The sequence below is a fragment of the Gobio gobio genome (assembly GCF_949357685.1).
Source record: "Gobio gobio genome assembly, chromosome: 8".
Taxonomy (NCBI): domain Eukaryota; kingdom Metazoa; phylum Chordata; class Actinopteri; order Cypriniformes; family Gobionidae; genus Gobio; species Gobio gobio.
The window spans coordinates 11,546,687-11,562,440 of NC_137114.1; the positions used below are offsets into that span (position 1 = coordinate 11,546,687).

The 15,754-nt window shown below is 39.7% G+C and overlaps 3 protein-coding genes across 3 annotated transcripts; all 3 read left to right on the forward strand.

Moving 5' to 3' along the window:
* Positions 1–245: 245 nt before the first annotated feature.
* On the forward strand, positions 246–899 carry LOC307130148 (claudin-9; the record flags this gene model as incomplete). The annotated part of the gene is made up of 1 exon (XM_079823059.1): positions 246–899. One exon carries the CDS (start codon positions 246–248, stop codon positions 897–899), a length of 654 nt encoding a protein of 217 aa, XP_079679185.1.
* A 1,958-nt stretch (positions 900–2,857) lies between these two features.
* LOC307130147 (claudin-4-like) lies at positions 2,858–3,514 on the forward strand (the record flags this gene model as incomplete). The annotated part of the gene is made up of 1 exon (XM_079823058.1): positions 2,858–3,514. The coding sequence occupies one exon, from the start codon at positions 2,858–2,860 to the stop codon at positions 3,512–3,514; it is 657 nt and encodes a 218-aa protein (XP_079679184.1).
* Positions 3,515–14,860: 11,346 nt separating this feature from the next.
* LOC307130149 (claudin-3-like) lies at positions 14,861–15,508 on the forward strand (the record flags this gene model as incomplete). Its single annotated transcript, XM_079823060.1, has 1 exon — positions 14,861–15,508. The coding sequence occupies one exon, from the start codon at positions 14,861–14,863 to the stop codon at positions 15,506–15,508; it is 648 nt and encodes a 215-aa protein (XP_079679186.1).
* Between the last annotated feature and the right edge of the window lie 246 nt (positions 15,509–15,754).

Sequence of the window (15,754 nt, forward strand, 5' to 3'; positions counted from 1 at the left end):
TAAGACTCCACCTTCCATCTTCTCTTAGCAGTATAAAGAAGGTAGAAACTTTATCTCTCTCTCTCTCTCTCTCTCTCCCTCTCTCTCTCTCTCTCTCTCTCTCCCCCTTTCTTTCTTTCACCGTTTCTTCATTGAAGCAAGTCTTCAAGTCCGAGGACGGCTCTAATATCAGGGCTAATTTTCAACGCTTAGTCCTGGATACTGAGCAGCACAATCTGTGAAACTGCACAGAGCAGCAAAGCACAATGGCTTCAGCCGGCCTGGAGATCCTGGGGATGATCCTGACCGTGGCGGGGTGGCTCGGTGCTATGGTTGCCTGCTGTTTGCCCATGTGGAGAGTAGCGGCGTACATAGGCCAGAACATCGTCATCACACAGATTGTGTGGGAAGGTTTGTGGATGAGCTGCGTGGTGCAAAGCACAGGACAGATGCACTGCCGAGTGTACGACTCCATGCTGGGGCTTCCAGATGAGCTGCAGGCTGGCCGCGCGCTCACCGTCGTGAGTACTCTGCTCGGTGTGGTGGGCATGGCTCTGGCAGTGGCTGGGGCAAAGTGCACCAACTGCGCATCAGATGCAGCAAGCAAGCCACGCATCATGATGGCGGCTGGGGGCACGTTCATAACATGTGGGCTGCTGCTGCTAGTGGCCGTCTGTTGGACAGCTAATGGCATCATCCTGGATTTTCACAACCCGCTTCTAGAGGAGACGCAAAAGAGGGAGTTCGGGAACTCGCTGTACTTCGGATGGGGTGCCTCCTGCCTGCTGATCCTAGGTGGAGCCATTTTGTCTTGTTCCTGCTCCTCAAAAGCACAGAACAATGCCACGCCGGCAAGAGTGGACTACTCAGGGGTCAAATCCATCTCTGTGAATGGATATGACAGGAGAGACTATGTCTGAGGGGTCTGAATCTTTGCACAAGAAGGAACTTTGAGAGAAAAGCCAACAAGTCTGCTAAATGACAGCAACAAGCATTCAAATGTCAACAACAAATTCATGATTGATGCTGAATCTTGCATAACCAGCATGGCAGATACAAAATTTGTATTATTGTTTTGTTTTCACTTGAATGTATTAATTAATGTTGCAAGAACTCATTTTGTAATTTTGTCTTTTGATCCAGACGTGAATAATCATTAGAATAGATGCTTTTCCATTCAGACTGACATTGATCTGTTTATTAAAAAGTATTTTGCCCATTTAGCTAAATTGGACTACAAACTAAAGTGTACATCTGACAGTAAAGAATTTGGTAACACTTTGATATGGGGAACAATTCTCACTTTGTACTTGTTGCTTATTAGCTTGCGTATTGGCTGATTATTAGTAGCCTACTTATAAAGCACACATTAATGCTTTATTCTGCATATAACTTATTCTACATCCCTTAATCCTACCCAATATCTAAACAAAACTATTAAGGTAGTTAGATCTTATTGAGGCAAAAGTCGAAATTAAAAGTAAATATGTGAATATGTGTTCCCCATACTAAAACGTCAATACATGTTTTTTTTTACTTTTTTATCTTTCTTCCCTCAAAGTCTATCAAAGTTTATAACATTAAATCATGGAGGAATTATAGAAACAAAGTACGTGAGTGAAGCAAAGAATGTTAGCAAAAGATTGCACTTTATCATCATTTGAAATCAATCCTACTCTTAAAGGTCTACCACAATATAAATGATACTCTCTATGTCGGCCCAGTTGTGAATGGACACAATGCACTGGTTGTTCTAGTTAATCTCTAAACCTCTTTGTGCCTGATTCTTCAGTCAGGAGAGCGTAACTGAGACCGCTATGGAAAGATAAAAGCACCTGCCTTATTGCTCAGAGGATGCCTAGATAATTATTCTTTCTCAAAGTGTTCGATAATTAGGAAAATATGTAAAGATTCGGTGGGTTATTATGCTAACCTTCTTTTGAAGCTCATTAAATATTATAATTCGAGGTACTATAATGGTGTTTTGTTTCCTGCTCATTTAAGTTGAGACATTGACATAGATGATGTAAAACAAATGTCTGAATTAATTATTGTTTCATGCAACAACAGCAATTTTAGCCCACATTTGATGTAATAGAATTGACATAATTTTGCACACAAAAAAGATGCCCACACTTGTTCCCTAGTAAAACGCTCCAAAATAAATACCCACTGCAAAGGTTAAAGCAAGGTCACAAGACTTTGCATACCTATGCATGACTGATTAGAGTGTGAGTGTGTGTTTAACGTGTGTTTGAGAGAGTTGAATATGCCTATTTGTGATGCTGTTTAGATTAGATTGACCCTGTTATTGAGTGGCCTTGAGGAATGCTGGACTGCTGATAGCAACTAAAGACATGCTCTCATGCATCACTGATCCTGTGTCGCTGTTGACTCTCGCTGACTTTATTGCTCCTCCTCAAGTGAAACCTGATGAATCAGCTCCCTGTAAGTTGAATTATCAATTCACTTCCTCTGCCAAAATGAAGAAAGCGTATGCTTGTGGTATACTTGCTTACACATTTCAAGCACGCATTTTAATCTTATACCATTGGAATTTTTGTTCAAACGTGTGGTCTTGTCGGTTATCCTTTAACTAGTTCCCGCTGGGCTTTTGTTATCTATCCACCATTTGGTCTCGGAGTGTGAAATACCAGATGAAGAGAGCTAAATCATTAAACAAACTCGTTTCCAAGCCAAGGTTAAGCTCACTCAAAAATCAACAAAGTTTAGCCAATCCCCCGAGACTTTTTCCAGCATAACTCCACCTTCCTCATCGTTGTCATTATAAAGCCTTCCTTGTGCCGAGAGCCTTTCCTTAGCGAATGGAGCTTGTGAGTTTATATCGTAGCACGTTCTCCCAGACTAAGTGATCAGAATGGCAGCTCTGGGGTTAGAGATACTAGGGGTCACCCTAGCTGTGTTAGGTTGGATTGTGGGCATTGTGTCTTGCGCTTTACCCATGTGGAGGGTCACGGCTTTCATCGGGGTGAACATTGTGACGGCGCAGACCATATGGGAAGGAATCTGGATGAGCTGTGTAGTTCAAAGCACTGGCCAGATGCAGTGCAAAGTCTACGACTCTATGCTGGCTCTCAGCTCAGACCTGCAGGCAGCCCGGGCGCTGTGTGTGATTGCCATTTTGATGGGAGTCCTGGCACTCCTGCTCTCTATTTTGGGGGCCAAGTGCACTAAATGCCTAGAAGAGGAGCGTGCCAAATCCAGAGTTATGATCACCGCTGGAGTCACCTTCATCTGCGCTGCGGTCCTGCACTTGATCCCTGTGTGTTGGTCTGCTCACAGTATCATCAGAGCCTTCTACAACCCTGGGATCATGGAGGCACAAAAAAGGGAGATAGGTGCATCTCTTTACCTGGGATGGGCATCTAGTGCCCTTCTGCTCCTTGGCGGCGGCATTCTCTGCTGCAGCTGTCCCCCACAGGAGGAGAATAGGTACGGTCCACCCAGCAGGATGGTTTACTCCGTTGCACGTTCTGTACCGCCCAGTGGCTTTGACAAACGAGATTACGTGTGAACAAACGCACTCTTTTTGAACAGAAAATGTGATGACGCAGAGAAGACAATGTGTGTTTCTGTACAGTGAGTTCTGTTGTTTTGCCATTCAAATGTATTTCCTAGTTTGCTGTGCTCTCTTTTGCTATACCCAGGTTCTTCAACCAGTTTCGAAGAATTGCAAGTATTACATTAGTACTAATGAGCACATCTGTATGTTCATAACCGTGTGTATATTGATAATGGTGTTATTAGTACAGTGTTATTACTAATAATTAAAAATTCTCTTTAGTGTTTCAATATATTTTTGCAAGCATTTCAGTACGTGTTTACATGATGTATGAGTTCATGTTCTATTAAGACTTTTATTAGTGTGCTACTGGTGTCTGCTGCAGGGTATTTTTTTTAATTAACCATAACAAACTACAAATGTATTTGTATCTATATTCAATGTTTTTTTTAAATGCACTGAACTAACTTACTGTGCCATCTTTGTTGAGTTGTCTAGTATGAAACACAATGAACAACAGCCAGAAGAACCTTTCAGAGCCTCAATAATGAGGTGATGAGTTGAATCGGCTGTCACTACCTTGTTATTCACCTGCTCATCTTGGGAATCTTGTCGAGTCCCAGACAATGGGGCTGTTTCAGGGATAAAGATGAGGCACTTGGTCATGGAATGTAACAAAAACACAGTAGTATCTCTTTGTGCTTTGTACTTTTAAGAATGGACCTTTGAGAACATCCATGCAACTTAAAGTTCAATGATTCTAACATTAGTCTACAGTTGAAATGAATAAGACAGAACTTCCTGTTGACACTTAGTGGCCACTGCACTTGTTTGTTAAAGCATATTTTAAATCTGCATCCATATTTGTTCCCTATTTCCCACTATATTGGGTGTCAGCCATTTTGTAGTGCTGTACGAATTCCAAGGGAACAGTTTTATTCCCTATATTGTTCATTCTTTTTACACTCAGAATGCACTCTGATTTATGGTATGCGACAAATATAGACTTGCCAATGCTGTATTGCCTATAATACAATGCAAAGATGAGTTAATATATATATATATATATATATATATATATATATATATATATATATATATATATATATATATATATATATATATATATATATATATATATATATATATATATATATATATATATATATATACCTCTTTATTTCACACTGGCAGTCTTTGACTTGACTTATTTCACCATTATTTTCCTTGACTTATTTACTGAGATAATATATTTTGGATGTTTTGTGGATTATGTAAATATTCAGTTATTATCTGTAGGTAACATATTTGTCTAATCGTTGAATCATGTTATGTCACTTTATAAGTGCTTCATGGTCTAATGTTCTCTGTTCAAATGCTACACCTCTTGGAAAAGACTGTTTCAAGATACTAACATAATAAATGAAATGATCTATTCATGTGTTGTTTTCTAATTAACGTACATACATTAATTATTATTATATAATATCAAACATGACAAACAGATCAAACATTTAGAGTCCTCTCTGGTGCACACTAATTATGTCAACGTCTAAAAATGTGTAAAAATTCAAAGATTGATCCACCTTTTGGAATTCTTCAAATTTTATAGGGCGTTTACTATATAAGGAATATTGAATGAGGGAACAAGCTATTGTCAAGATGTTCAGATGGGGTAAAACCTAACACCAGATTTAGAAACAGAATATTATCCAACTGAATTGATATTGCAGTGATTGTAGTGCTGACTTCCTGGAATTGTCATGCACATCAGTCTGCGAAAAACACAATAACTAACAAACAAACCAATTATATACAGTGAGCTCCATTTCTGTGGATGAAAATGCTTTGTTAATGAGAAATGTCTGAAAGGAGAATGACCAGACAGGTTTAAGCAGGAAGGAAGGCAACAGCCTAAAAAAAATTCAGCCTAAAAATGTCCAGCTGTTGGCCTCAATTACATACATCACTGGAGAATCAGAGGAAGCTGGTAGATGTGCATGCTTCCTTCCTGCATGAGTTAATGTTTAACAGTTTTTGGAAAAAACAAAACAAAAAACCTCGGATCCAGAGGGTGAGGTGGGGTCTCATGCCGTGGCAAGTGACCAATGTGCTTCAAACTGAGCAAAGCCATATCGCAAACATGGTTGAAAACATTTTTTTTTTAGTTTTTTAGTTTTTTGCTCACTGAATCCTCACGGATATATGATACAGCAAATGGACATCACAAACATTCACAGTGTAATGTTATATGAATTGCATCCTAATTCACTCCATTCTGTTCCCTTTCCTTGTGTTCCTGTTGTTATTTTGACAAGTGCAGCCAAAAAATCTGCAGTAACTCTGTGATGTTTATCATGAGCCAGAATGTAAGGAATCTTGCCTTGTTGAATGCATGCCAAGCAAAAAAAATCAGGCTGATACCCAGTATCAGAAAGATGTGTCTAATAAAGTGCCCATTGAGTGTAGGTCATCTGTCTCAATAACACCAGTACACTGGACGACCTCAAGAATGTGAGGAATGGGGGCAACTTTCCAAACTATTTCTCATAGTTCCCTGTGTTTTGAATATGAATATGATAATGAAAACATTATTTTGTACCGTTAAATAAACCCTACACTCTGTTCAAATGCTGAAAACACAAAGAGAAACAGAAAGAGGGCATGCAGTTAGGGAAATCATGTTACCTTTGTTTAATAAAATGTAAACAATTTAACACAGCTGAGCATGTATTTTAGTGTGACCTGGCAGCATTATCCAAAACCTAGCTCTGTGTTGGTTTAACAAGAGATCACACTAGTGTTGTAGTCAAGACCACCTAAAACGAGACCAAGTCGAGACCAAGACCATTGTGTGCCAAGACCAAGACTTTGTGGGGTTGAGACCAAGACAAGAGCAAGAGTAAGGCAGGGCAAGACCAAGATAAGACCAAGACCAGACCCGCACTCCTTAAATTCATCTAAAAGATTCAAACCTACTGTCTGAGAAATGTATTTTATTTAATAAATAATTACAATTAGAATAGTAAGGCACTAGCGCTGTTACCAATCAAATCACTAACAATAAAATTCATGGCTCAGTAGTTGCATCTGAATTGGTACAATTACACCTGCATAAATAATGTTCAGATTAATTTAACATTAAAACATTAACATTATTTAACAGTCACAGAATAATTTATTCAACCAATTTGTTCAAAGCAGCTGATTCATTTAATAACGAAACGTTGCAGAATTAGCAACGACACAGTTTAAAATGTAATTTGATATTGATCTTGACCAAAGATCATGTATGCGGTGATTCTGAGGCTTGGTCTGCTTACATTGTAGATTTTCCACAGCATTGTTCTCTCCATATTTACGTTTCTTTGCAGCCTTTAGCCACTGTCCACAACGACCTGGATCCTTCACAGGAAATTGAAAATAGCTTTCCAAATAAGTGCACTGTTGAGTCACTGTGCATGGACCTTATGTAGGTTGTCTACAAACTGGAAGGTTGGTGGTTCGATCCCCGGTTCCACCTGACCAAGTGCCGAGGTGTCCATGAGCAAGACACCTAACCCCAGCTGCTCCCGACGAGCTGGATGGCGCAGTTGGATCTGCCTGTGTTTTATATCATATAATACACAAATGGATAGGTTTAGGGACGGGGTTTGGTATAGCGTAAATAAAATAAATCAATGGAGCACACTGCACATAGAAAAATTACGCTAAAAGGGCACCCTGTGCGTTGAAAAGTGACGCCGAAGGGTCCTGACCAAGCATCAATTTGTGACGAGTTGGGAGTGAGACCGGGATGGACGTTGCGCTAAGCACTTTTCCACGTCAAAGACGGTTTTTATAAAGTGTTGGCTCTAAGATCACATCTGTGCGTACGCACGCTTTATAAATGAGTCCCCTGCACTTCTGCCACTGTCGTGGTAAGATTGATGCAAAATACAACTTGAAATCCAATTTGAGCAGCCAGAGCATCCAGATTGAGATAAATTTGTAAAAATTTGACTGGAGTCGCATTTCAAACCACCTCCAAATGTGAATCAGATATTCGGGATATGCAAAAATTCAGATTTTTGCTGGTAGTCTAAACACAGCGGCAGCCTACAAGTCGACACCATTATGACTAAAAGTTTGCTAAGTCGTATTTCCTACTCAAGCAAGGCTGTCACGCCTATCCAACAAGAGCAGACTGGGTTTGGCCAGTGGATTATGGGTGTTGAAGTTTTCCTACCTTTTTGACAAAAGGGAAGACAACAGTCACATTTTCTCTAGTTTTTTTTCTTTTCTAGTTAGGCACTGATTTCAAGGTTTAATCAAAATGTTTTATTGAAAGCCCATTTTGCCAGCTGTGAATTACCCTTTTAAGGAGCTTAACTTGTTAAACATGCAGCATGGCCATTGTCTGCAGAGCCAATCCAGCTGAGCCTTGCACACAGGCTGGAGGTGACACCTTGTTGTGTTCGGCGCTGATTTATGTAGATGAAGACCATTTCTGAAAAGTAGGTAATTCACCTTATAGAATTATCTGCTATTATCTGCTATTGTTATAGCTATGTGCTTAGCATTTTATATAGGATTTCATACAACAGAACAATACAACATTTTAAAGTTTAAAGAAATGTTGAGTGGGTCATTAGCTGATTAATGGTACATCCTCAGAAGGAGCGCAGTATGGCCAGACTCAAATTCTTTTCTTGTAAACAAAGTGTGCAAATACTGTGCCATGAGCAAACTCTAAAATCTAAAGTGAGTATATTGGAGTTTTTATGGATAAATATACAGGTACTGTCTATTAAATTCAAATTTGTATTAAATTTATTTATAAAATTCATTAAATATATAAATCTAAAAATCATCAGAAACATTGTCTTCACTGTCACTTTTGATCAATTTAATGCAGTGTTGATAAATAAAAGTATTATAATCTAAAAAAATAACCTTTTAAAATCTTACTACAAATGTTTGAATGGTCTATTCAAACCACACAATGTTTCCACACAAATTTAAGCAGCAATTTTCAAAATTGATAATATTCTTGATAAATGATTGATAAATTGATAAATGTTTCTTGAGCAGCAAATCAATGTATTTGAATGATTCCTGAAGGATCATGTGACACTGAAGACTAGAGGAAAAGTGCAGAAAATTCACAGGAATAAATTACATTTTAAAATATATTCAAATAGGAAACATAATATTAACATTATTACTGTTTTTACTGTATTTTTGATAAAATAAATGCAGCCTTGAGCAGAAGAGACTTATTTCAAAAAACATTAAACAAATGTGTTATGTGGTACGTGGGAACATTTTAGAAAACTGATCTGTCATTAAAGGATTGTTGTCATCCTAGGTATGTATGACTTTCTTCTTTCTGATGAACACAATCAGAGTTATATTAACAAATATCCTGGCGCTTCCAAGTTTTATAATGGCAGCTTTATAACGCCTCTTGCAGTTAAAAACACTTAATAGCTTTATAATGGCAGTGACAGTCCATTGAGTTTGAAGCTCAAAAAAGTGCATCCATCCTTCATAAACGTACTCCACACGGCTCCAGGGGTTAATAAAGGCCTTCTGAATCGAATCGAGGGGTTTATGTAAGAAAAATATCCATATTTAACACTTAATAAAGTAAAATATCTAGCTTCCGCCAGACCGACTTCCGTATTCAACTTACGGAAAAAGTGTAACTAATGTGAAGTATGATGTAGGATGTAGCGTAAGTGTTTTTAACTGCAAGAGGCGTCATAAAGCTGCCATTATAAAGCTTGGAAGCGTCAGGATATTTATTAAAATAACTCTGATTGTGTTCAACAGAAAGAATAATACCATATACACCTAGGATGGCTTGAGGGTGAATAAATCATGGGGTAATTTTCATTTTAAAGTGAACTAATCCTTTAATGAATAAATACAACAAATGAATATCGCAATGTTAACACTAACTACTATTACAGTTTTTCTGAATTGCTAAAACACTAAATGCCATTCTCTGAACCAAATTTTCAATAGCCTAAACGAATTTGTCGAATAAATCACTCTTTCTGTAGTTTCACGTAACACTTGAGTCATCATTATTATCCTAAACCTTACAATCATTACTAGTGGGTTCTACTACTAGTGATCTCCATTTTAGAATTAATGATACATTATGTATTATTCACATTAATTATGAACCTGTAGTTCTTAGTAGTTCAGAGAGGTATGAAAATAATAGCAGTTATTGATTAGTGAACTACCTCATTCAACTCAGCGCTATTACTTACTGATTAATAAGCCAGAGATTCTTGTTAGCTATAATTTTTGAATTGCTAAAACACATTTCTCGAAACCATCACCCATTTTCACAAAACCTTAAACACATCACCAAATCTTCAAACTACATTCAGAGAGAGAACATCTGACTCTTCTGGCAAAATCAAACAATTGCCTCAAAACCATTTTACCTGTGCACAAAATCAAAAAATGCTTTCAGATTATAAATACAGCGAGTTAATGTTATCACACTACAGATCATTCATTAGACACTACATCAAAAAATGGAGAACACAGAATCCAAAGCATGCAGTTACAGAATAAAGTACATTGTAAAAAAGTAAACATATTTTCCAATTACATAAAAAAGTATAGCAATCACTACTTGTGTATTCACCACAAGTATAGCCTAGTATTGTACTGCATATTATATAGTATTGAATGTAAACTGCAAAAGCTAAAAAGGTCAAAGAAAACTCTAAATAAAAAAATGTTTTACAGTACACTTAAAAGAGTCAAAATCAAAGTCAGTGAGAGATTAATTCTGCCTCAGCATCATGTTGGGTCCGGCATGAGAACTTTGTCCAAGTCTCTTGCCAGGCAATGGGAAAACCCTCTAGTGTGCCGGATCCAGCCTTGACAACATTCTCCATACCTTACTCTTTCTGGTCCTCATCCTCTTCCTCCTGGTTCACCACCTCTTACACATACTCTTCCTCCTCTCCCTCTTTATTGTTTCCATCCAATGTCGCAATCAACATTCTGTGCAACATTTTGAGCAGTGATGCCAGTAACGCGTTACTCTAATTTGACCACTTTTTCCAGTAACGAGTAATCTAACGCGTCCAAACCAGTAATCAGATTAAAGTAACTTATCCAAGTCACTGTGAGTTACTTTTTTTTTTGTCATTTTCCTTAGTAAAAATATATATTTTTGCTTTCTTGTTTAGTCTCAGCAGGGGTTTTCCTGCATAGAGAATTACGAGGCGGCGCGTCTGTCGACAAAACTCAAGACAGGCAGTCACTTGTTCAGATTAGGCATGTCGTGATAATTAAATAATCATCAGAAATATATATTGTCACATTATCCTTCAGCAATCATTATTAGTATATTATTATTTGCTAGTAGCCTACAAAGTCATCTAAAGCCATAGCTGAATGTCTTTCCTCCGCTGCTCTGTCATTCTCCGTTCAGCATTCAAACTGCGCGTCGTTCGGTTCCAGTCAGCAGCAGCACGGTAAAGCTCACTCCATATGATATATTCCCGTTATAATAATTGATATGTTGATAAAATAATTTATCTTCCTGGAGTTTATCTAGCGGTTTCTGAAAGATGTTGTGCTCGCTACTCAGGTGACAACACAAGGACTATTAATTAGCATCACACGCACAATAACCAGAATTAAAAACTGTGAAGAAACAAATAATCAGTGAATGTTTGGACCGATAGGCTACATAGTAGACTAGGATTTGTGGGCTCAACACTCATCTTCTCTTTATGCCGTGGACTTTTCAATGTGCACTCGCGCTGCACTGCACACTCTGATTCCATGTTGCTTTAAGCGCATCATTCTGCACCCGGGATGCGCATAAGCGCTTTGTTGCCGCTCTGTTTTGAAGCGTTTCATATATTTTCATAGTTTTGTGCACTTAAAGATTATTAAAAAATATATTGTTCTCACGGATCGATCATATATTTGTTGTCCCTTTACAGAGCTGCACATTACGTTTACAATAAAATATAAATCTTGTAATTTTATATTATTTGTGTAGGCCCATATAATTATTTACATTCATATATAAATATAAATTAAAAATTAAATATAAATTGTTTTTCATAAATGTATTTAATAAAAACAAAGTAATTTGTACCTTTTCATTAACATGTTTAGGGTTTTATGTTTAGTGTTTTATGTTTAGTATAGTGTAACATGTTTTATGTTTAGTGTTGGCAAAAACGGTTGTCATTTTTATGTTGAGGCTGCAGAGGTGTTGTCGGCAACTGATGAATGTAACTAATAAAGTAACTTGTAATCTAACTTAGTTACTTTTAAAATCAAGTAATCTGTAAAGTAACTTAGTTGCTTTTAAAATCAAGTAATCTGTAAAGTAACTTAGTTACTTTTAAAATCAAGTAATCTGTAAAGTAACTAAGTTACTTTTTCAAAGTAACTGTGGCAACACTGATTTTGAGTCATTTTTGGCACTCTGAACTGACTTGTATTTTGTATAGTTGGTTTGGTCACATCATTAGAAATAAATTAGCCTGGACGCCAGCCAAACTTAGCCCCGGCCACAACATTTGAGGTCGGGAAGTTCGGTCTGGACTTGATCTGTTGTGGAGTAACTATGCTCGAACCAGAGCTGTTCGGACCAATCAAATCATCAGGGCGGGCTTTATACGATGATGGACAGATGATCAACAGTAACGTAATCATCACGTCACCAAAGAGCGCTTGGGTTGAATTTGTTTACTAAACGGAGAACTTGTTCGTACATGCATTCACCTTTACTGTCACTTTTCTCTCAAAAATGATGATTGTGTTGGAAAGTACTCCGTGTATCCTTAAATTAATTTTACAACACTGGCAAAGATCGTTTACACTCTTCTTCTTCTTCTAATTTTTCCCACCGTGCGTGCAGTTGAGTTCTGTAGACAACTATACGTCGCTCAACACACGTCACTTACTCCGTTGCTCTGATTGGTTGTAGGTCTATCCAATTGAGTGCAGAGGCATTTTCTTTCCTGGTTACGTTGAAACACACCTCATAATCCCAGCCCAATGGAGCAGTTTCAGACTCTGACTAGAATCTGAGTATGACGACGTAGGGCTAGAAATAAGTGTGAACAATTTTGAGTCGTTGTGTCTAAACGAAGACAACTGTGTTGTAGTTGTGTTTAACTTTTGCCTCTTGTGTTTTGCGTTTTTGAAAAATAAGTGTATCACAGTGCAAAATGTGTTTGAGAATGTGAGTGAGTGAGAACAACATGACAACATGACATCATGACTCTGCGTAAACATACAACTTCACTTTCACTTTCTAAAGCCAAATGGCGTGTTATCTGTACGCATTTTGAGCTATCCACGTGTATGTCTACGCCATGTGATTCCGCGTGTATGTCTAGGCCGTGTGATTCCGCGTGTATGTCTAGGCCGTGTGATTCCGCGTGTATGTCTAGGCCGTGTGATTCCGCGTGTATGTCTAGGCCGTGTGATTCCGCGTGTATGTCTAGGCCGTGTGATTCCGCGTGTATGTCTAGGCCGTGTGATTCCGCGTGTATGTCTAGGCCGTGTGATTCCGCATGTATGTCTAGGCCGTGTGATTCCGCTTGTATGTCTAGGCCGTGTGATTCCGCGTGTATGTCTAGGCCGTGTGATTCCGCGTGTATATCTACGCCGTGTGATTCCGCGTGTATGTCTAGGCCGTGTGATTCCGCGTGTATTTCTAGGCCGTGTGATTCCGCGTGTATGTCTAGGCCGTGTGATTCCGCGTGTATATCTACGCCGTGTGATTCCGCGTGTATGTCTACGCCGTGTGATTCCGCGTGTATGTCTACGCCGTGTGATTCCGCGTGTATGTCTACGCCATGTGATTCCGCGTGTATGTCTACGCCATGTGATTCCGCGTGTATGTCTAGGCCGTGTGATTCCGCGTGTATGTCTACGCTGTGTGATTCCGCGTGTATGTCTAGGCCGTGTGATTCCGCGTGTATGTCTAGGCCGTGTGATTCCGCGTGTATGTCTACGCCGTGTGATTCTGCGTGTATGTCTAGGCCGTGTGATTCCGCGTGTATGTCTAGGCCGTGTGATTCCGCGTGTATGTCTAGGCCGTGTGATTCCGCGTGTATGTCTAGGCCGTGTGATTCCGCGTGTATGTCTACGCCGTGTGATTCTGCGTGTATGTCTACGCCGTGTGATTCCGCGTGTATGTCTAGGCCGTGTGATTCCGCGTGTATGTCTAGGCCGTGTGATTCCGCGTGTATGTCTACGCCGTGTGATTCCGCGTGTATGTCTACGCCGTGTGATTCTGCGTGTATGTCTACGCCGTGTGATTCCGCGTGTATGTCTAGGCCGTGTGATTCCGCGTGTATGTCTAGGCCGTGTGATTCCGCGTGTATGTCTACGCCGTGTGATTCCGCGTGTATGTCTAGGCCGTGTGATTCCGCGTGTATGTCTAGGCCGTGTGATTCCGCGTGTATGTCTAGGCCGTGTTATTCCGCGTGTATGTCTAGGCCGTGTGATTCCGCGTGTATGTCTAGGCCGTGTGATTCCACGTGAGTGTAAATGGATTTATAAACATACTAAATGATGTTTTTTTGAAAATGTAAAAATGCAGAATGTTTCTTGTGATGGGTGGGTTTAGGGGTAGGGACAATGTAGGGGGATAGAATGAAACGGCGTTGATAAACACGCTAAAAAGCGATTATGCGTCTTGATAGCACGCCAAAATGGCATAGCGAATTGGCATGTCATACATACGCCATTTCATGAGATCAGTCTGCTGAGAATGTGTTTAGAGTTTTGCAAAAAGAGTGTTGGAGATTTGCAAATGGTGTCTTGACTATGTGAAACAGTATACATCCTTCTAAAGGAATTACTGATTATTTGGAACAGTATCCTAAAATGAAGATCATGATAACCACTTAAGTATTACCAAATCCGTCAGAAGGAATTACTATTACGAATGACAATAGCTTTCCACGAACAATAATTTAAAACTCTAATTTGTGATTGAGTCAATAATGAGGTCTTTTCTGGCATTACAGAAAAATGTGTGGAATGTGCACAAGCATTGGCAGTCCCAATTTATGCGCAAATAAATTTTTAGTTTTGCTCTTAATTCCCAATACATTCCAAGAATGGAGAGCAGTTTTAGTTCTGATGTGACTAAGCCCTTCCTCTGTGTAATGTCAGCATCCTAATAGACTCCTCCTCTCTACCTGATCTGGGGTATAAAGGATACTTGTTTTGTCACAGATGCGCTCCATTTGCTCTAAGGCATTGGCTCAAATTAGGCTTATATCTACTCTAACTGCCTTCCGGTGTTTTTACCAGCCTCTCTGGCATTGCATGTGGCTGTCACAGATCCTTTAAGAAGTCATGTCTTTAGGGCTGGAGCTCATAGGTATGGTGTCATGTGTGCTGGGCTGGCTCTTGGCCATCGTGGCTTGTGCTCTTCCCATGTGGAGGGTCACTGCCTTCATCGGCTCCAACATCGTGACGGCTCAGATTATCTGGGATGGTCTGTGGATGTCCTGTGTGGTTCAGAGTACCGGACAGATGCAGTGTAAAGTCTATGACTCCATGCTGGCCCTCTCTCAGGACCTCCAGGCAGCTCGAGCCCTGACTGTGATATCCATCCTTCTGACCGTCCTGGCTATATTGGTGTCCATCGGAGGAGCGAAGTGCACCAACTGCATTGAGGATGAGTCGTCCAAAGCTAAAGTCATGATCTTTGGAGGGGCGATCTTCATCGTGGCTGGGCTTATGCAGCTGATTCCTGTATCCTGGTCTGCCAACAGCATCATCAGGGACTTCTACAACCCTTTGCTGCCGGATGCTCAGAGGCGGGAGCTGGGTGCCGCGCTCTACATCGGCTGGGCGGCAGCTGCGCTCTTGATCATGGGAGGCTCCTTGCTCTGTTGCTCCTGTCCTCCACATGATAAAAAATACAACCAGTCTAGAATGCCATATCCTGCGTCTCGCTCAACAGGTGGGGGAGGGTATGACAGAAGAGACTATGTGTGAAATGAACAAAGGAGATCTTTCTCAAAGGAGAATCCTTTTCTGGAAAAAAAAGTGGAAATATGCCACGCATACTCCATCATGGGGGAACAAGTCTGAAGAAGTTGTTTGGTGTTTTTGGTCTCTATGTCAGTGCGGTGTTGGCTGTTCAGAATATGAGAACGCAAACGCTTTCGTAATTGCTATGAAAATGTAAACTCGGACTGTTACTCTCAACTGAATTCTCAACAAAGCGTGATATTCAGTTAC